This window comes from Sus scrofa, chromosome 13 (genome assembly GCF_054392235.1).
Source record: "Sus scrofa isolate SSC_HxYL_T2T_F1_AM1 chromosome 13, Sscrofa_HxYL_maternal_Yorkshire_Landrace_v2.0, whole genome shotgun sequence".
NCBI lineage: Eukaryota > Metazoa > Chordata > Mammalia > Artiodactyla > Suidae > Sus > Sus scrofa.
The window spans coordinates 94,635,229-94,655,856 of NC_139395.1; the positions used below are offsets into that span (position 1 = coordinate 94,635,229).

Below are 20,628 nucleotides of genomic sequence, written 5' to 3' on the forward strand. Positions count from 1 at the left end.
TCGCAGCCTAGGGCCAGAGAGGCGGCCGGCCCCCGGGATGGCGTCGGAGGGGGGGGGGGCGCAGAGGGGCCGGCCATCTCCCTGGGACCCGCCCTTGATTGGGTTCTTGGCAGAAGGCTCTCCGCCCTTGAGGTCAACTCCCAGAAAGCCCGAAAGAGAGCGGCGACCTCGACCCTGGGAGCCTAGCCCTAGAGGGGCAGGAGCGTTGCGGGGCGGGGTGGGGGTGGCGGTGGGGAGTGGGGCTGGCGGTGGGGGCGTCGGGAGGGAGGGTGGTGTCCGGTGGGTGCTCAGGAGGCCCCACAAAGTCGTCGTCCCCTGCAGTTCCAGGAAGCTGGCACCCGGTCCAGGTTCCTCCAACCGCCCCATCAGCCCCCCACCCCGCCCCACCCCACCCACCGCCCCGGGACGAGCCAGCGCCAGGGCTCTGGGGCACCTCAGGTACCGCGAGGTCTACTGGGCGGAGCCTCGGAGGAGGCGGGACCTGGCGCGAGGAGGTATTTATTGCAGCCCTGGGGCGGCGCCGGCCTCACTTGCAAGGTGTCTGGCCCTCGCCTGCGGGTGCGGCCGAGCGGCGGGCTTCAGGGCCCCTAGAAGCCTGGACGGCAGGAGTGCCGAGGGGGCGGCCCCGGAGCTCCGAGGACTCGCGGTTCGCCGCTTGCTTCGCCTGTCGCCGCCGAGACCCGTCCGGGCGTGCAGGACCGAGCCTGTCGCCGCCCTGTGCCAGGCCCCGGAGGCGCCTTCGGTTGGTCGAAGGGATGGGCAGGCGGCCCCGCAGCCCCAGCGCCGCCGACCCTGCGGGCCGGTGGGGACCAGAGCCCGGAGGACCCGGCCCTGCCAAGCGGCGCCGACCCGGCGAGCCCTCGGGACCCGAGTCCGAGTCCGAGTCCGAGTCCGAGTCCGAGTCCGAGTCCGAGTCCGAGTCCGAGTCCGAGTCCGAGGCGTCGCCCCGCCTGCACCAAGAAGCGGAGCCCGCGGCCTGCGCCGCCGCGGCCGCGCTCCCCTCCGTGGTGGGCCTGGCGGCCGGCTGTGCCCTGTACCTGGCCCTGGGCGACGTCGACCTGCTGCTGGAGCCCGAGCCCACGGCCGCGCGGCAAGTGTCTGTCGGCGATCGCCTCCTGGTGCTGGTCCCCGAGGCCCTCCTGGGCTCGGGCGCTGAAGGCGCCTGGGGCCCAGGCCTGCCACCGGGCGCTTTCCTGAGCGCCCCGGGGGAGGCCCTGGCCCTGGGGGAGGGGTTCTTCTGCGTGGCTGTCCCAGAGGTCGTCATCCAAGCAGAGGCCCAGGAGGTGGAGGACGCGGCCGCCCAGTTCCAGGCGCCTGCCCTGCATGAAGCGTCTGGCTGGGTCCCTGGGCCTCGGAGCCCCGCGGCTGCCGCCCCCCCATCCCCCGCTGCGGGCCTCGGCCTCGCCGCCTGGGTGTCCGGCCCCAGCGATGTCTGCGATGTCTCCGACGACGACGACGACGACGACCTCGTGGACGACGACGAGGATGAGGACCCACAGGGCTTCAACCCAGAGCCCTGGCCCCACGCTGTCCACCCTAGTCCCCAGAGGCGCTCCCCTCACCACCACTCCAAGCTGGACTTGCACCTTCTGGCCCCCTTGCGTGACGTCTCTGAGGACGACCACGAGGCACCGCTCCAGTGTCTCCCCGCATCTCCTTGTCCAGGTCCCCAGGGGCGCCCCCCACGCCCTCAGGGTCCTCTGCGCAAGGCCAGGAGACGCCTGATCCTGGACTGAACTGCCTCCTGCCTCGCCGCCTCCGCCTCCCACCCCCCCCTCCCCCCGCCACTCCTGGCCTGCCACCAGCCTGGGGACCTGCTCCGAGTCTCCCCGATACCCTCTGTGTGTGTACATGGCTCACGGGACAGGCATCACACAGGACCCATGGGTTCGGGATGCACGGCTGCCACACGCAAGTGTGCCTCGGTGGCTGACTCAAACGGGGAAGGACGATCACCTGGGCAAAGAAGAGCCTCTCCAATTCCAGTGGCCTTTCAGATATCCAGACTGCTGCTTCGGTTTTCTCTTGGGAGGGGCCCAAAGGCGCCTCTACGCCCACCCAACGCCGCAGTGGATTTTCCTTCCAACCTTCGTGCCAGCACTTCCATTTCCCTGAAAAGCCATCCTTTCCAGGCCGCCTTCCTCCCCACCCCCACCCCCGGCCCGCAACCCCCCCCCCCGTGTACCCCCCCGCGCCCCCCCCCCCCCGCACAGCACAGGCCCACATAGAGAGGGCATCTGTTTCCAACTCCCACCCCCCGCCCCCAATTCCAACCAACCTCCCCCTGCCTTCATAGAGTAGTTGCTGAATTTCTTTTGTGTGCAAGGTTTTGGCCCCAGTGTCCCTGCTAGTCTGTGACAACTCTCTCTCCCCGTCTCGACCTTTGCCACATGGCCACTCTAGCCCCTCTGTGGGGATCTAAGCCCCAGCTGAATGGGGGCGAATGGGTGCTGGATGCACATCGGAGAGTGAGGGACCAGGATCATGAGCCTGGCACGTGGTTGGACGCTGTTGCTGGGTTTGTGGGTTGTGTTTTTGGCTTTTAATTTAAGGAGCCTCCCTTGTCCCCATCCCCAGAACCAACGGTATCCCCTCCATTTCCTCTTATGTGCCCGTGAATAAAGTTCTCCTGTGGCGCAAAAGGCTGTGGTTGTCCAGGTGCTGTGTTGGTCTCATCCTCAGCGTCGCACATGTGTGTCGTCCATCGGGACTGGCATGTAGACACAGGGAGTTCTTAGGTGGATGGGGTATCCCATTGCACAGTGTGGCTTCATGCCTTCAATGGCCTTGGGGCAGATTCCCTCCCTCGCCTGCCCTCCCCGGTAAAGGCAAACCTATCTGTCCCACGGGACAGTCCCGAGTCTTTAGTTTCCTTGGTCTGCCACCTCTCTCTCTCTCTCTCTCTCTCTCTCTCTCTCTCCCTCTCCCTCTCTCTCTCCCTCTCCCTCTCTCCCTCTTTCCCTCTCCCCCCCCCCCCCGCTCTCTCTCATCCCTCTTTTGATGGGACAGCCCTTGCTTTGCAGTCTCAGGGGAACGAATGGTCCGTTTGGAGTGGGACGTTCCCGACCTAAGCCCCGGTGGCGGTGGCGGTGGAAAGGCTCCTCAGGATTGCCATTTTGCAAGGGCCTCTCTGTCGCAGGGAGCGCTTCGAAGCTCGAAGCCGTGTGTCTGGGCGTGTGTGCCGTCTTCCTGATCATGGAAGCTTTGGAGTGTGGGTGGGTTGGTGAGGGGTTGGGTACAAAGGCTTTCCCAAATTCTCCTCGACGTTGGCATGGAGAGTGGTTCGTGGGTATGCATAAGCCAGGGAGTGGGAAGAGGGTCGGGGGGTGGGGTGGGTGTGTGTCACTGGGGTCCATACGGAAACGTGGCCACAGAGCCAAAGGCAGGAAACTTGGGGCCTTCGGGGAGTAGCCCACTGGACTGCCCCTCAGAGGAGCTGGGGAGAAGGTGGAAGAGGAAAAGGAATGAGGGCAGAGTCACTTTAAGGGCTTTCTCGGGTCAGGGATTGCCTGAGGTCTCTGTTGATGTCAGGGCTGTCTTACCATTGGGTACACGTTTCAGGTGGACACGTTTCACGCTTCGGGCTTTGGACCGAGTAGAGTCCACTGACAACGTATGGCAAGGTCGCGGCTCTGCTTCCTCGTGCCGTACAACAGGTCCTGTTTGCCGGTCAGTGGTGGTGAACCTCCTCGTAGGTGGTGAACCTCCTCTTCCCTTCCCTTCCCCGTATTGGGTATTGGCCCCTGCCCCCTCGGGAGCCACTCTCCCCGTTGGGAGCCACTGGGTGGTTTCCCCTCGCTTGGAGTCTGCCGCAGTGGTGCACGTGCATTCTCTTGTAGCATGATCTCCCCCAGCCCCGCAGTGTGCCCGTTAGGGATATATAGGGAGCGTCGAGGATTTGTCTCTCTCTGTCGGACTTAGGTCACCGAGCGTCATGTCCTCTAGATCCCGCCCCGTTGCCGCAAGTGTCAGAAAGTCAGTCTTCTCTGTGGTGGAGCATTAGTGTGTCGTGTGTTGGTGTGCATGTGCCAGTGCGTGTTGGGGTAGAGCCGGGGTGCAGCCAGTGCCTTTGCCCCAGCCGGCGCCCAGATCTGAGTCGCCACCGGCTCTGTGTGTGCGTGTGCGTGTGTGCGTACGTGTGCGTGCGTGCGTGTGTGTGTGTGTGTGTGTGTGTGTGTGTGTGTGTATCCCACGTCCTCTTTATCTGTTCGTCTGTAGATGGGCACTAGGGTTGCTTCTGTGTTTTGGCTCCGTCACCTCGTGGTGCCACCCACATCGGCTGAAGGTCTCTTTTCTGATGGGTAGCTTTGAGCCCCTCGTCCACCGCGCCCCAGGGGAGTGCTACCCAGGAGTGGGATGGCTGGATCCTAAGGTGTCGCTGTGTCTGGTGCCTTGAGGAAGCCGCATGCTGTTGGGCCTCGTGGCTGCTCCGGTGGACCTTTCCAGCAAGCGTGTGAGAGGGTGGTCTGGAATCCCAGCCCCCTTTTAGGAGGGTGCTTCCTGGTGGACCTTTGGAGGCCGGCTAGCCCTCGTGCCAGGTGTGAGGGGATAGGTGACCGTCGCTTGGACTTGCATTTCCCTAAGGACGAGCGCTGTTGAGCAGCCTTTCCGGTGCCCGGTGCCCGGTGCCCGGTAGGCGTCTGCACGTCTTCGTTGTGGGCCAAAGAAGTGTCTTCAGAACGTCTGCCTGGGTCTTGATTGGGTCGTTTGTTTGTCGTCCTCTGGGGCGGGGGGAGCCGTTGGTGCGTTTGGACCTCACCCGCTGGTCGCTGGTGGGGTCATAGGTAGGCGGGCGTCTCGTTGGGGCGACGGTCTCCTGTGTGTGTGTACGGTCTCCTGTGCTGCGCGGCAGCCTTTAGGTTGACCTCGGGGCCCTGTGTCTGTGTTGGCTTCATTTGCCTTTGCCTCGGGAGCCAGAGCCCTTCCCCCAAAGAGGGCTGCGCAGTGCCTCCAAGAGTGTCCCGCCAGTGTGTGGCCTGGGAGTCTTGGGGATTCGCTCTCACCTTTCGGGCTTCCCCGCACGTGGAGTTGACTTGGGCCGTGTGCGAGTAGGACCGGGTGCGAAAGCAGGGGGTTCGTGGGGTGTTCCCCCCACCCCCCCCACCCACCCCCCGTTTCACCCTGGGGAAGCCGCAGAGCCAGCCCTTGGCCGGCTGGCCGGCCGGCCGGCCGGCCAGGGGATCCATCGGCCGGGATCCATCGCCCGCCGAGCAGCGCCTCCGAGCTGGTGCTGGGATCCGAGGTGCTGCCGCTCCATCCTCCCAAGGGGGAGCCTGGCGCTTCAGACCCAGCTCGGCTACTTTGGGGCTCCTGGGCGAAAGGGGTGCTCCTTCTGCCAGCCGTTGTCCTCACCTGTCAAAAGGGGGGCTGGGAGAGGGAGACCTGCCTGTCGGGTGCAGTTCGAGAAGGTGACGTCTTGGTTCAGTTGCTGCGAGTCTGACAACAGGGACCTTGGAGCTGGCCTGAGAGGTCTCTAAGTGGAGCGTGCAGCCGCTGCCCTGGAGACCCTGAATTCTCCCGGGGGCGTTCCCCTTGCACACGCCGCCGCCGCTGGGAGGGTCTGAGCGTCATGGTCAGCCCGGGCAGAGAGGGGCTTCAGGATGCCATCCCAGACTCGTGCCCTCTTTGGGACCCAAAGGGCAGAGCCCGGGACCCTTTGGGGGCAGGGCCTCGCAGCCTAGGGCCAGAGAGGCGGCCGGCCCCCGGGATGGCGGCGGCGGGGGGGGGGGGGGGGCGCAGAGGGGCCGGCCGTCTCCCTGGGACCCGCCCTTGATTGGGTTCTTGGCAGAAGGCTCTCCGCCCTTGAGGTCAACTCCCAGAAAGCCCGAAAGAGAGCGGCGACCTCGACCCTGGGAGCCTAGCCCTAGAGGGGCAGGAGCGTTGCGGGGCGGGGTGGGGGTGGCGGTGGGGAGTGGGGCTGGCGGTGGGGGCGTCGGGAGGGAGGGTGGTGTCCGGTGGGTGCTCAGGAGGCCCCACAAAGTCGTCGTCCCCTGCAGTTCCAGGAAGCTGGCACCCGGTCCAGGTTCCTCCAACCGCCCCATCAGCCCCCCACCCCGCCCCACCCCACCCACCGCCCCGGGACGAGCCAGCGCCAGGGCTCTGGGGCACCTCAGGTACCGCGAGGTCTACTGGGCGGAGCCTCGGAGGAGGCGGGACCTGGCGCGAGGAGGTATTTATTGCAGCCCTGGGGCGGCGCCGGCCTCACTTGCAAGGTGTCTGGCCCTCGCCTGCGGGTGCGGCCGAGCGGCGGGCTTCAGGGCCCCTAGAAGCCTGGACGGCAGGAGTGCCGAGGGGGCGGCCCCGGAGCTCCGAGGACTCGCGGTTCGCCGCTTGCTTCGCCTGTCGCCGCCGAGACCCGTCCGGGCGTGCAGGACCGAGCCTGTCGCCGCCCTGTGCCAGGCCCCGGAGGCGCCTTCGGTTGGTCGAAGGGATGGGCAGGCGGCCCCGCAGCCCCAGCGCCGCCGACCCTGCGGGCCGGTGGGGACCAGAGCCCGGAGGACCCGGCCCTGCCAAGCGGCGCCGACCCGGCGAGCCCTCGGGACCCGAGTCCGAGTCCGAGTCCGAGTCCGAGTCCGAGTCCGAGTCCGAGTCCGAGTCCGAGGCGTCGCCCCGCCTGCACCAAGAAGCGGAGCCCGCGGCCTGCGCCGCCGCGGCCGCGCTCCCCTCCGTGGTGGGCCTGGCGGCCGGCTGTGCCCTGTACCTGGCCCTGGGCGACGTCGACCTGCTGCTGGAGCCCGAGCCCACGGCCGCGCGGCAAGTGTCTGTCGGCGATCGCCTCCTGGTGCTGGTCCCCGAGGCCCTCCTGGGCTCGGGCGCTGAAGGCGCCTGGGGCCCAGGCCTGCCACCGGGCGCTTTCCTGAGCGCCCCGGGGGAGGCCCTGGCCCTGGGGGAGGGGTTCTTCTGCGTGGCTGTCCCAGAGGTCGTCATCCAAGCAGAGGCCCAGGAGGTGGAGGACGCGGCCGCCCAGTTCCAGGCGCCTGCCCTGCATGAAGCGTCTGGCTGGGTCCCTGGGCCTCGGAGCCCCGCGGCTGCCGCCCCCCCATCCCCCGCTGCGGGCCTCGGCCTCGCCGCCTGGGTGTCCGGCCCCAGCGATGTCTGCGATGTCTCCGACGACGACGACGACGACGACCTCGTGGACGACGACGAGGATGAGGACCCACAGGGCTTCAACCCAGAGCCCTGGCCCCACGCTGTCCACCCTAGTCCCCAGAGGCGCTCCCCTCACCACCACTCCAAGCTGGACTTGCACCTTCTGGCCCCCTTGCGTGACGTCTCTGAGGACGACCACGAGGCACCGCTCCAGTGTCTCCCCGCATCTCCTTGTCCAGGTCCCCAGGGGCGCCCCCCACGCCCTCAGGGTCCTCTGCGCAAGGCCAGGAGACGCCTGATCCTGGACTGAACTGCCTCCTGCCTCGCCGCCTCCGCCTCCCACCCCCCCCTCCCCCCGCCACTCCTGGCCTGCCACCAGCCTGGGGACCTGCTCCGAGTCTCCCCGATACCCTCTGTGTGTGTACATGGCTCACGGGACAGGCATCACACAGGACCCATGGGTTCGGGATGCACGGCTGCCACACGCAAGTGTGCCTCGGTGGCTGACTCAAACGGGGAAGGACGATCACCTGGGCAAAGAAGAGCCTCTCCAATTCCAGTGGCCTTTCAGATATCCAGACTGCTGCTTCGGTTTTCTCTTGGGAGGGGCCCAAAGGCGCCTCTACGCCCACCCAACGCCGCAATGGATTTTCCTTCCAACCTTCGTGCCAGCACTTCCATTTCCCTGAAAAGCCATCCTTTCCAGGCCGCCTTCCTCCCCACCCCCACCCCCGGCCCGCAACCCCCCCCCCGTGTACCCCCCCGCGCCCCCCCCCCCCCCCCGCACAGCACAGGCCCACATAGAGAGGGCATCTGTTTCCAACTCCCACCCCCCGCCCCCAATTCCAACCAACCTCCCCCTGCCTTCATAGAGTAGTTGCTGAATTTCTTTTGTGTGCAAGGTTTTGGCCCCAGTGTCCCTGCTAGTCTGTGACAACTCTCTCTCCCCGTCTCGACCTTTGCCACATGGCCACTCTAGCCCCTCTGTGGGGATCTAAGCCCCAGCTGAATGGGGGCGAATGGGTGCTGGATGCACATCGGAGAGTGAGGGACCAGGATCATGAGCCTGGCACGTGGTTGGACGCTGTTGCTGGGTTTGTGGGTTGTGTTTTTGGCTTTTAATTTAAGGAGCCTCCCTTGTCCCCATCCCCAGAACCAACGGTATCCCCTCCATTTCCTCTTATGTGCCCGTGAATAAAGTTCTCCTGTGGCGCAAAAGGCTGTGGTTGTCCAGGTGCTGTGTTGGTCTCATCCTCAGCGTCGCACATGTGTGTCGTCCATCGGGACTGGCATGTAGACACAGGGAGTTCTTAGGTGGATGGGGTATCCCATTGCACAGTGTGGCTTCATGCCTTCAATGGCCTTGGGGCAGATTCCCTCCCTCGCCTGCCCTCCCCGGTAAAGGCAAACCTATCTGTCCCACGGGACAGTCCCGAGTCTTTTGTTTCCTTGGTCTGCCACCTCTCTCTCTCTCTCTCTCTCTCTCTCTCTCTCTCTCCCTCTCCCTCTCTCTCTCCCTCTCCCTCTCTCCCTCTTTCCCTCTCCCCCCCCCCCCGCTCTCTCTCATCCCTCTTTTGATGGGACAGCCCTTGCTTTGCAGTCTCAGGGGAACGAATGGTCCGTTTGGAGTGGGACGTTCCCGACCTAAGCCCCGGTGGCGGTGGCGGTGGAAAGGCTCCTCAGGATTGCCATTTCGCAAGGGCCTCTCTGTCGCAGGGAGCGCTTCGAAGCTCGAAGCCGTGTGTCTGGGCGTGTGTGCCGTCTTCCTGATCATGGAAGCTTTGGAGTGTGGGTGGGTTGGTGAGGGGTTGGGTACAAAGGCTTTCCCAAATTCTCCTCGACGTTGGCATGGAGAGTGGTTCGTGGGTATGCATAAGCCAGGGAGTGGGAAGAGGGTCGGGGGGTGGGGTGGGTGTGTGTCACTGGGGTCCATACGGAAACGTGGCCACAGAGCCAAAGGCAGGAAACTTGGGGCCTTCGGGGAGTAGCCCACTGGACTGCCCCTCAGAGGAGCTGGGGAGAAGGTGGAAGAGGAAAAGGAATGAGGGCAGAGTCACTTTAAGGGCTTTCTCGGGTCAGGGATTGCCTGAGGTCTCTGTTGATGTCAGGGCTGTCTTACCATTGGGTACACGTTTCAGGTGGACACGTTTCACGCTTCGGGCTTTGGACCGAGTAGAGTCCACTGACAACGTATGGCAAGGTCGCGGCTCTGCTTCCTCGTGCCGTACAACAGGTCCTGTTTGCCGGTCAGTGGTGGTGAACCTCCTCGTAGGTGGTGAATCTCCTCTTCCCTTCCCTTCCCCGTATTGGGTATTGGCCCCTGCCCCCTCGGGAGCCACTCTCCCCGTTGGGAGCCACTGGGTGGTTTCCCCTCGCTTGGAGTCTGCCGCAGTGGTGCACGTGCATTCTCTTGTAGCATGATCTCCCCCAGCCCCGCAGTGTGCCCGTTAGGGATATATAGGGAGCGTCGAGGATTTGTCTCTCTCTGTCGGACTTAGGTCACCGAGCGTCATGTCCTCTAGATCCCGCCCCGTTGCCGCAAGTGTCAGAAAGTCAGTCTTCTCTGTGGTGGAGCATTAGTGTGTCGTGTGTTGGTGTGCATGTGCCAGTGCGTGTTGGGGTAGAGCCGGGGTGCAGCCAGTGCCTTTGCCCCAGCCGGCGCCCAGATCTGAGTCGCCACCGGCTCTGTGTGTGCGTGTGCGCGTGTGCGTACGTGTGCGTGCGTGCGTGCGTGCGTGTGTGTGTGTGTGTGTGTGTGTGTGTGTGTGTATCCCACGTCCTCTTTATCTGTTCGTCTGTAGATGGGCACTAGGGTTGCTTCTGTGTTTTGGCTCCGTCACCTCGTGGTGCCACCCACATCGGCTGAAGGTCTCTTTTCTGATGGGTAGCTTTGAGCCCCTCGTCCACCGCGCCCCAGGGGAGTGCTACCCAGGAGTGGGATGGCTGGATCCTAAGGTGTCGCTGTGTCTGGTGCCTTGAGGAAGCCGCATGCTGTTGGGCCTCGTGGCTGCTCCGGTGGACCTTTCCAGCAAGCGTGTGAGAGGGTGGTCTGGAATCCCAGCCCCCTTTTAGGAGGGTGCTTCCTGGTGGACCTTTGGAGGCCGGCTAGCCCTCGTGCCAGGTGTGAGGGGATAGGTGACCGTCGCTTGGACTTGCATTTCCCTAAGGACGAGCGCTGTTGAGCAGCCTTTCCGGTGCCCGGTGCCCGGTGCCCGGTAGGCGTCTGCACGTCTTCGTTGTGGGCCAAAGAAGTGTCTTCAGAACGTCTGCCTGGGTCTTGATTGGGTCGTTTGTTTGTCGTCCTCTGGGGCGGGGGGAGCCGTTGGTGCGTTTGGACCTCACCCGCTGGTCGCTGGTGGGGTCATAGGTAGGCGGGCGTCTCGTTGGGGCGACGGTCTCCTGTGTGTGTGTACGGTCTCCTGTGCTGCGCGGCAGCCTTTAGGTTGACCTCGGGGCCCTGTGTCTGTGTTGGCTTCATTTGCCTTTGCCTCGGGAGCCAGAGCCCTTCCCCCAAAGAGGGCTGCGCAGTGCCTCCAAGAGTGTCCCGCCAGTGTGTGGCCTGGGAGTCTTGGGGATTCGCTCTCACCTTTCGGGCTTCCCCGCACGTGGAGTTGACTTGGGCCGTGTGCGAGTAGGACCGGGTGCGAAAGCAGGGGGTTCGTGGGGTGTTCCCCCCACCCACCCCCCGTTTCACCCTGGGGAAGCCGCAGAGCCAGCCCTTGGCCGGCTGGCCGGCCAGCCGGCCGGCCAGGGGATCCATCGGCTGGGATCCATCGCCCGCCGAGCAGCGCCTCCGAGCTGGTGCTGGGATCCGAGGTGCTGCCGCTCCATCCTCCCAAGGGGGAGCCTGGCGCTTCAGACCCAGCTCGGCTACTTTGGGGCTCCTGGGCGAAAGGGGTGCTCCTTCTGCCAGCCGTTGTCCTCACCTGTCAAAAGGGGGGCTGGGAGAGGGAGACCTGCCTGTCGGGTGCAGTTCGAGAAGGTGACGTCTTGGTTCAGTTGCTGCGAGTCTGACAACAGGGACCTTGGAGCTGGCCTGAGAGGTCTCTAAGTGGAGCGTGCAGCCGCTGCCCTGGAGACCCTGAATTCTCCCGGGGGCGTTCCCCTTGCACACGCCGCCGCCGCTGGGAGGGTCTGAGCGTCATGGTCAGCCCGGGCAGAGAGGGGCTTCAGGATGCCATCCCAGACTCGTGCCCTCTTTGGGACCCAAAGGGCAGAGCCCGGGACCCTTTGGGGGCAGGGCCTCGCAGCCTAGGGCCAGAGAGGCGGCCGGCCCCCGGGATGGCGGCGGCGGGGGCGGGGGGCGCAGAGGGGCCGGCCATCTCCCTGGGACCCGCCCTTGATTGGGTTCTTGGCAGAAGGCTCTCCGCCCTTGAGGTCAACTCCCAGAAAGCCCGAAAGAGAGCGGCGACCTCGACCCTGGGAGCCTAGCCCTAGAGGGGCAGGAGCGTTGCGGGGCGGGGTGGGGGTGGCGGTGGGGAGTGGGGCTGGCGGTGGGGGCGTCGGGAGGGAGGGTGGTGTCCGGTGGGTGCTCAGGAGGCCCCACAAAGTCGTCGTCCCCTGCAGTTCCAGGAAGCTGGCACCCGGTCCAGGTTCCTCCAACCGCCCCATCAGCCCCCCACCCCGCCCCACCCCACCCACCGCCCCGGGACGAGCCAGCGCCAGGGCTCTGGGGCACCTCAGGTACCGCGAGGTCTACTGGGCGGAGCCTCGGAGGAGGCGGGACCTGGCGCGAGGAGGTATTTATTGCAGCCCTGGGGCGGCGCCGGCCTCACTTGCAAGGTGTCTGGCCCTCGCCTGCGGGTGCGGCCGAGCGGCGGGCTTCAGGGCCCCTAGAAGCCTGGACGGCAGGAGTGCCGAGGGGGCGGCCCCGGAGCTCCGAGGACTCGCGGTTCGCCGCTTGCTTCGCCTGTCGCCGCCGAGACCCGTCCGGGCGTGCAGGACCGAGCCTGTCGCCGCCCTGTGCCAGGCCCCGGAGGCGCCTTCGGTTGGTCGAAGGGATGGGCAGGCGGCCCCGCAGCCCCAGCGCCGCCGACCCTGCGGGCCGGTGGGGACCAGAGCCCGGAGGACCCGGCCCTGCCAAGCGGCGCCGACCCGGCGAGCCCTCGGGACCCGAGTCCGAGTCCGAGTCCGAGTCCGAGTCCGAGTCCGAGTCCGAGTCCGAGGCGTCGCCCCGCCTGCACCAAGAAGCGGAGCCCGCGGCCTGCGCCGCCGCGGCCGCGCTCCCCTCCGTGGTGGGCCTGGCGGCCGGCTGTGCCCTGTACCTGGCCCTGGGCGACGTCGACCTGCTGCTGGAGCCCGAGCCCACGGCCGCGCGGCAAGTGTCTGTCGGCGATCGCCTCCTGGTGCTGGTCCCCGAGGCCCTCCTGGGCTCGGGCGCTGAAGGCGCCTGGGGCCCAGGCCTGCCACCGGGCGCTTTCCTGAGCGCCCCGGGGGAGGCCCTGGCCCTGGGGGAGGGGTTCTTCTGCGTGGCTGTCCCAGAGGTCGTCATCCAAGCAGAGGCCCAGGAGGTGGAGGACGCGGCCGCCCAGTTCCAGGCGCCTGCCCTGCATGAAGCGTCTGGCTGGGTCCCTGGGCCTCGGAGCCCCGCGGCTGCCGCCCCCCCATCCCCCGCTGCGGGCCTCGGCCTCGCCGCCTGGGTGTCCGGCCCCAGCGATGTCTGCGATGTCTCCGACGACGACGACGACGACGACCTCGTGGACGACGACGAGGATGAGGACCCACAGGGCTTCAACCCAGAGCCCTGGCCCCACGCTGTCCACCCTAGTCCCCAGAGGCGCTCCCCTCACCACCACTCCAAGCTGGACTTGCACCTTCTGGCCCCCTTGCGTGACGTCTCTGAGGACGACCACGAGGCACCGCTCCAGTGTCTCCCCGCATCTCCTTGTCCAGGTCCCCAGGGGCGCCCCCCACGCCCTCAGGGTCCTCTGCGCAAGGCCAGGAGACGCCTGATCCTGGACTGAACTGCCTCCTGCCTCGCCGCCTCCGCCTCCCACCCCCCCCTCCCCCCGCCACTCCTGGCCTGCCACCAGCCTGGGGACCTGCTCCGAGTCTCCCCGATACCCTCTGTGTGTGTACATGGCTCACGGGACAGGCATCACACAGGACCCATGGGTTCGGGATGCACGGCTGCCACACGCAAGTGTGCCTCGGTGGCTGACTCAAACGGGGAAGGACGATCACCTGGGCAAAGAAGAGCCTCTCCAATTCCAGTGGCCTTTCAGATATCCAGACTGCTGCTTCGGTTTTCTCTTGGGAGGGGCCCAAAGGCGCCTCTACGCCCACCCAACGCCGCAATGGATTTTCCTTCCAACCTTCGTGCCAGCACTTCCATTTCCCTGAAAAGCCATCCTTTCCAGGCCGCCTTCCTCCCCACCCCCACCCCCGGCCCGCAACCCCCCCCCCGTGTACCCCCCCGCGCCCCCCCCCCCCCCCGCACAGCACAGGCCCACATAGAGAGGGCATCTGTTTCCAACTCCCACCCCCCGCCCCCAATTCCAACCAACCTCCCCCTGCCTTCATAGAGTAGTTGCTGAATTTCTTTTGTGTGCAAGGTTTTGGCCCCAGTGTCCCTGCTAGTCTGTGACAACTCTCTCTCCCCGTCTCGACCTTTGCCACATGGCCACTCTAGCCCCTCTGTGGGGATCTAAGCCCCAGCTGAATGGGGGCGAATGGGTGCTGGATGCACATCGGAGAGTGAGGGACCAGGATCATGAGCCTGGCACGTGGTTGGACGCTGTTGCTGGGTTTGTGGGTTGTGTTTTTGGCTTTTAATTTAAGGAGCCTCCCTTGTCCCCATCCCCAGAACCAACGGTATCCCCTCCATTTCCTCTTATGTGCCCGTGAATAAAGTTCTCCTGTGGCGCAAAAGGCTGTGGTTGTCCAGGTGCTGTGTTGGTCTCATCCTCAGCGTCGCACATGTGTGTCGTCCATCGGGACTGGCATGTAGACACAGGGAGTTCTTAGGTGGATGGGGTATCCCATTGCACAGTGTGGCTTCATGCCTTCAATGGCCTTGGGGCAGATTCCCTCCCTCGCCTGCCCTCCCCGGTAAAGGCAAACCTATCTGTCCCACGGGACAGTCCCGAGTCTTTTGTTTCCTTGGTCTGCCACCTCTCTCTCTCTCTCTCTCTCTCTCTCTCTCCCTCTCCCTCTCTCTCTCCCTCTCCCTCTCTCCCTCTTTCCCTCTCCCCCCCCCCCCCCCCGCTCTCTCTCATCCCTCTTCTGATGGGACAGCCCTTGCTTTGCAGTCTCAGGGGAACGAATGGTCCGTTTGGAGTGGGACGTTCCCGACCTAAGCCCCGGTGGCGGTGGCGGTGGAAAGGCTCCTCAGGATTGCCATTTCGCAAGGGCCTCTCTGTCGCAGGGAGCGCTTCGAAGCTCGAAGCCGTGTGTCTGGGCGTGTGTGCCGTCTTCCTGATCATGGAAGCTTTGGAGTGTGGGTGGGTTGGTGAGGGGTTGGGTACAAAGGCTTTCCCAAATTCTCCTCGACGTTGGCATGGAGAGTGGTTCGTGGGTATGCATAAGCCAGGGAGTGGGAAGAGGGTCGGGGGGTGGGGTGGGTGTGTGTCACTGGGGTCCATACGGAAACGTGGCCACAGAGCCAAAGGCAGGAAACTTGGGGCCTTCGGGGAGTAGCCCACTGGACTGCCCCTCAGAGGAGCTGGGGAGAAGGTGGAAGAGGAAAAGGAATGAGGGCAGAGTCACTTTAAGGGCTTTCTCGGGTCAGGGATTGCCTGAGGTCTCTGTTGATGTCAGGGCTGTCTTACCATTGGGTACACGTTTCAGGTGGACACGTTTCACGCTTCGGGCTTTGGACCGAGTAGAGTCCACTGACAACGTATGGCAAGGTCGCGGCTCTGCTTCCTCGTGCCGTACAACAGGTCCTGTTTGCCGGTCAGTGGTGGTGAACCTCCTCGTAGGTGGTGAACCTCCTCTTCCCTTCCCTTCCCCGTATTGGGTATTGGCCCCTGCCCCCTCGGGAGCCACTCTCCCCGTTGGGAGCCACTGGGTGGTTTCCCCTCGCTTGGAGTCTGCCGCAGTGGTGCACGTGCATTCTCTTGTAGCATGATCTCCCCCAGCCCCGCAGTGTGCCCGTTAGGGATATATAGGGAGCGTCGAGGATTTGTCTCTCTCTGTCGGACTTAGGTCACCGAGCGTCATGTCCTCTAGATCCCGCCCCGTTGCCGCAAGTGTCAGAAAGTCAGTCTTCTCTGTGGTGGAGCATTAGTGTGTCGTGTGTTGGTGTGCATGTGCCAGTGCGTGTTGGGGTAGAGCCGGGGTGCAGCCAGTGCCTTTGCCCCAGCCGGCGCCCAGATCTGAGTCGCCACCGGCTCTGTGTGTGCGTGTGCGCGTGTGCGTACGTGTGCGTGCGTGCGTGCGTGTGTGTGTGTGTGTGTGTGTGTGTGTGTGTGTGTATCCCACGTCCTCTTTATCTGTTCGTCTGTAGATGGGCACTAGGGTTGCTTCTGTGTTTTGGCTCCGTCACCTCGTGGTGCCACCCACATCGGCTGAAGGTCTCTTTTCTGATGGGTAGCTTTGAGCCCCTCGTCCACCGCGCCCCAGGGGAGTGCTACCCAGGAGTGGGATGGCTGGATCCTAAGGTGTCGCTGTGTCTGGTGCCTTGAGGAAGCCGCATGCTGTTGGGCCTCGTGGCTGCTCCGGTGGACCTTTCCAGCAAGCGTGTGAGAGGGTGGTCTGGAATCCCAGCCCCCTTTTAGGAGGGTGCTTCCTGGTGGACCTTTGGAGGCCGGCTAGCCCTCGTGCCAGGTGTGAGGGGATAGGTGACCGTCGCTTGGACTTGCATTTCCCTAAGGACGAGCGCTGTTGAGCAGCCTTTCCGGTGCCCGGTGCCCGGTGCCCGGTAGGCGTCTGCACGTCTTCGTTGTGGGCCAAAGAAGTGTCTTCAGAACGTCTGCCTGGGTCTTGATTGGGTCGTTTGTTTGTCGTCCTCTGGGGCGGGGGGAGCCGTTGGTGCGTTTGGACCTCACCCGCTGGTCGCTGGTGGGGTCATAGGTAGGCGGGCGTCTCGTTGGGGCGACGGTCTCCTGTGTGTGTGTACGGTCTCCTGTGCTGCGCGGCAGCCTTTAGGTTGACCTCGGGGCCCTGTGTCTGTGTTGGCTTCATTTGCCTTTGCCTCGGGAGCCAGAGCCCTTCCCCCAAAGAGGGCTGCGCAGTGCCTCCAAGAGTGTCCCGCCAGTGTGTGGCCTGGGAGTCTTGGGGATTCGCTCTCACCTTTCGGGCTTCCCCGCACGTGGAGTTGACTTGGGCCGTGTGCGAGTAGGACCGGGTGCGAAAGCAGGGGGTTCGTGGGGTGTTCCCCCCACCCACCCCCCGTTTCACCCTGGGGAAGCCGCAGAGCCAGCCCTTGGCCGGCTGGCCGGCCAGCCGGCCGGCCAGGGGATCCATCGGCTGGGATCCATCGCCCGCCGAGCAGCGCCTCCGAGCTGGTGCTGGGATCCGAGGTGCTGCCGCTCCATCCTCCCAAGGGGGAGCCTGGCGCTTCAGACCCAGCTCGGCTACTTTGGGGCTCCTGGGCGAAAGGGGTGCTCCTTCTGCCAGCCGTTGTCCTCACCTGTCAAAAGGGGGGCTGGGAGAGGGAGACCTGCCTGTCGGGTGCAGTTCGAGAAGGTGACGTCTTGGTTCAGTTGCTGCGAGTCTGACAACAGGGACCTTGGAGCTGGCCTGAGAGGTCTCTAAGTGGAGCGTGCAGCCGCTGCCCGGGAGACCCTGAATTCTCCCGGGGGCGTTCCCCTTGCACACGCCGCCGCCGCTGGGAGGGTCTGAGCGTCATGGTCAGCCCGGGCAGAGAGGGGCTTCAGGATGCCATCCCAGACTCGTGCCCTCTTTGGGACCCAAAGGGCAGAGCCCGGGACCCTTTGGGGGCAGGGCCTCGCAGCCTAGGGCCAGAGAGGCGGCCGGCCCCCGGGATGGCGTCGGAGGGGGGGGGGGCGCAGAGGGGCCGGCCATCTCCCTGGGACCCGCCCTTGATTGGGTTCTTGGCAGAAGGCTCTCCGCCCTTGAGGTCAACTCCCAGAAAGCCCGAAAGAGAGCGGCGACCTCGACCCTGGGAGCCTAGCCCTAGAGGGGCAGGAGCGTTGCGGGGCGGGGTGGGGGTGGCGGTGGGGAGTGGGGCTGGCGGTGGGGGCGTCGGGAGGGAGGGTGGTGTCCGGTGGGTGCTCAGGAGGCCCCACAAAGTCGTCGTCCCCTGCAGTTCCAGGAAGCTGGCACCCGGTCCAGGTTCCTCCAACCGCCCCATCAGCCCCCCACCCCGCCCCACCCCACCCACCGCCCCGGGACGAGCCAGCGCCAGGGCTCTGGGGCACCTCAGGTACCGCGAGGTCTACTGGGCGGAGCCTCGGAGGAGGCGGGACCTGGCGCGAGGAGGTATTTATTGCAGCCCTGGGGCGGCGCCGGCCTCACTTGCAAGGTGTCTGGCCCTCGCCTGCGGGTGCGGCCGAGCGGCGGGCTTCAGGGCCCCTAGAAGCCTGGACGGCAGGAGTGCCGAGGGGGCGGCCCCGGAGCTCCGAGGACTCGCGGTTCGCCGCTTGCTTCGCCTGTCGCCGCCGAGACCCGTCCGGGCGTGCAGGACCGAGCCTGTCGCCGCCCTGTGCCAGGCCCCGGAGGCGCCTTCGGTTGGTCGAAGGGATGGGCAGGCGGCCCCGCAGCCCCAGCGCCGCCGACCCTGCGGGCCGGTGGGGACCAGAGCCCGGAGGACCCGGCCCTGCCAAGCGGCGCCGACCCGGCGAGCCCTCGGGACCCGAGTCCGAGTCCGAGTCCGAGTCCGAGTCCGAGTCCGAGTCCGAGTCCGAGTCCGAGGCGTCGCCCCGCCTGCACCAAGAAGCGGAGCCCGCGGCCTGCGCCGCCGCGGCCGCGCTCCCCTCCGTGGTGGGCCTGGCGGCCGGCTGTGCCCTGTACCTGGCCCTGGGCGACGTCGACCTGCTGCTGGAGCCCGAGCCCACGGCCGCGCGGCAAGTGTCTGTCGGCGATCGCCTCCTGGTGCTGGTCCCCGAGGCCCTCCTGGGCTCGGGCGCTGAAGGCGCCTGGGGCCCAGGCCTGCCACCGGGCGCTTTCCTGAGCGCCCCGGGGGAGGCCCTGGCCCTGGGGGAGGGGTTTTTCTGCGTGGCTGTCCCAGAGGTCGTCATCCAAGCAGAGGCCCAGGAGGTGGAGGACGCGGCCGCCCAGTTCCAGGCGCCTGCCCTGCATGAAGCGTCTGGCTGGGTCCCTGGGCCTCGGAGCCCCGCGGCTGCCGCCCCCCCATCCCCCGCTGCGGGCCTCGGCCTCGCCGCCTGGGCGTCCGGCCCCAGCGATGTCTGCGATGTCTCCGACGACGACGACGACGACGACCTCGTGGACGACGACGAGGATGAGGACCCACAGGGCTTCAACCCAGAGCCCTGGCCCCACGCTGTCCACCCTAGTCCCCAGAGGCGCTCCCCTCACCACCACTCCAAGCTGGACTTGCACCTTCTGGCCCCCTTGCGTGACGTCTCTGAGGACGACCACGAGGCACCGCTCCAGTGTCTCCCCGCATCTCCTTGTCCAGGTCCCCAGGGGCGCCCCCCACGCCCTCAGGGTCCTCTGCGCAAGGCCAGGAGACGCCTGATCCTGGACTGAACTGCCTCCTGCCTCGCCGCCTCCGCCTCCCACCCCCCCCTCCCCCCGCCACTCCTGGCCTGCCACCAGCCTGGGGACCTGCTCCGAGTCTCCCCGATACCCTCTGTGTGTGTACATGGCTCACGGGACAGGCATCACACAGGACCCATGGGTTCGGGATGCACGGCTGCCACACGCAAGTGTGCCTCGGTGGCTGACTCAAACGGGGAAGGACGATCACCTGGGCAAAGAAGAGCCTCTCCAATTCCAGTGGCCTTTCAGATATCCAGACTGCTGCTTCGGTTTTCTCTTGGGAGGGGCCCAAAGGCGCCTCTACGCCCACCCAACGCCGCAATGGATTTTCCTTCCAACCTTCGTGCCAGCACTTCCATTTCCCTGAAAAGCCATCCTTTCCAGGCCGCCTTCCTCCCCACCCCCACCCCCGGCCCGCAACCCCCCCCCCGTGTACCCCCCCGCGCCCCCCCCCCCCCCCCCGCACAGCACAGGCCCACATAGAGAGGGCATCTGTTTCCAACTCCCACCCCCCGCCCCCAATACCAACCAACCTCCCCCTGCCTTCATAGAGTAGTTGCTGAATTTCTTTTGTGTGCAAGGTTTTGGCCCCAGTGTCCCTGCTAGTCTGTGACAACTCTCTCTCCCCGTCTCGACCTTTGCCACATGGCCACTCTAGCCCCTCTGTGGGGATCTAAGCCCCAGCTGAATGGGGGCGAATGGGTGCTGGATGCACATCGGAGAGTGAGGGACCAGGATCATGAGCCTGGCACGTGGTTGGACGCTGTTGCTGGGTTTGTGGGTTGTGTTTTTGGCTTTTAATTTAAGGAGCCTCCCTTGTCCCCATCCCCAGAACCAACGGTATCCCCTCCATTTCCTCTTATGTGCCCGTGAATAAAGTTCTCCTGTGGCGCAAAAGGCTGTGGTTGTCCAGGTGCTGTGTTGGTCTCATCCTCAGCGTCGCACATGTGTGTCGTCCATCGGGACTGGCATGTAGACACAGGGAGTTCTTAGGTGGATGGGGTATCCCATTGCACAGTGTGGCTTCATGCCTTCAATGGCCTTGGGGCAGATTCCCTCCCTCGCCCGCCCTCCCCGGTAAAGGCAAACCTATCTGTCCCATGGGACAGTCCCGAGTCTTTTGTTTCCTTGGTCTGCCACCTCTCTCTCTCTCTCTCTCTCTCTCTCTCTCCCTCTGCCTCTCTCTCTCCCTCTCCCTCTCTCTCTCCCTCTCCCTCTCTCCCTCTTTCCCTCTCCCCCCCCCCCCCCCCGCTCTCTCTCATCCCTCTTTTGATGGGACAGCCCTTGCTTTGCAGTCTCAGGGGAACGAATGGTCCGTTTGGAGTGGGACGTTCCCGACCTAAGCCCCGGTGGCGGTGGCGGTGGAAAGGCTCCTCAGGATTGCCATTTCGCAAGGGCCTCTCTGTCGCAGGGAGCGCTTCGAAGCTCGAAGCCGTGTGTCTGGGCGTGTGTGCCGTCTTCCTGATCATGGAAGCTTTGGAGTGTGGGTGGGTTGGTGAGGGGTTGGGTACAAAGGCTTTCCCAAATTCTCCTCGACGTTGGCATGGAGAGTGGTTCGTGGGTATGCATAAGCCAGGGAGTGGGAAGAGGGTCGGGGGGTGGGGTGGGTGTGTGTCACTGGGGTCCATACGGAAACGTGGCCACAGAGCCAAAGGCAGGAAACTTGGGGCCTTCGGGGAGTAGCCCACTGGACTGCCCCTCAGAGGAGCTGGGGAGAAGGTGGAAGAGGAAAAGGAATGAGGGCAGAGTCACTTTAAGGGCTTTCTCGGGTCAGGGATTGCCTGAGGTCTCTGTTGATGTCAGGGCTGTCTTACCATTGGGTACACGTTTCAGGTGGACACGTTTCACGCTTCGGGCTTTGGACCGAGTAGAGTCCACTGACAACGTATGGCAAGGTCGCGGCTCTGCTTC

At 65.2% G+C, this 20,628-nt stretch overlaps 4 protein-coding genes across 4 annotated transcripts; all 4 read left to right on the top strand.

Annotated features, from left to right (window-relative positions):
- Positions 1-528: 528 nt before the first annotated feature.
- On the top strand, positions 529-2,799 carry LOC146397484 (proline-rich protein 23C-like). The gene has a single exon (XM_084987299.1). The coding sequence runs from the start codon at positions 756-758 to the stop codon at positions 1,734-1,736; it is 981 nt and encodes a 326-aa protein (XP_084843425.1). The 5' UTR covers positions 529-755; the 3' UTR covers positions 1,737-2,799.
- Positions 2,800-6,203: 3,404 nt separating this feature from the next.
- Positions 6,204-7,862, top strand: LOC146397485 (proline-rich protein 23C-like). Its single transcript, XM_084987300.1, has one exon. It carries the CDS (start codon positions 6,431-6,433, stop codon positions 7,397-7,399), a length of 969 nt encoding a protein of 322 aa, XP_084843426.1. The 5' UTR covers positions 6,204-6,430; the 3' UTR covers positions 7,400-7,862.
- A 4,000-nt stretch (positions 7,863-11,862) lies between these two features.
- Positions 11,863-14,112, top strand: LOC146397486 (proline-rich protein 23C-like). The gene has a single exon (XM_084987302.1). It carries the CDS (start codon positions 12,090-12,092, stop codon positions 13,050-13,052), a length of 963 nt encoding a protein of 320 aa, XP_084843428.1. The 5' UTR covers positions 11,863-12,089; the 3' UTR covers positions 13,053-14,112.
- A 3,397-nt stretch (positions 14,113-17,509) lies between these two features.
- Positions 17,510-19,151, top strand: LOC146397487 (proline-rich protein 23C-like). The gene has a single exon (XM_084987303.1). It carries the CDS (start codon positions 17,737-17,739, stop codon positions 18,703-18,705), a length of 969 nt encoding a protein of 322 aa, XP_084843429.1. The 5' UTR covers positions 17,510-17,736; the 3' UTR covers positions 18,706-19,151.
- Positions 19,152-20,628: the final 1,477 nt, after the last annotated feature.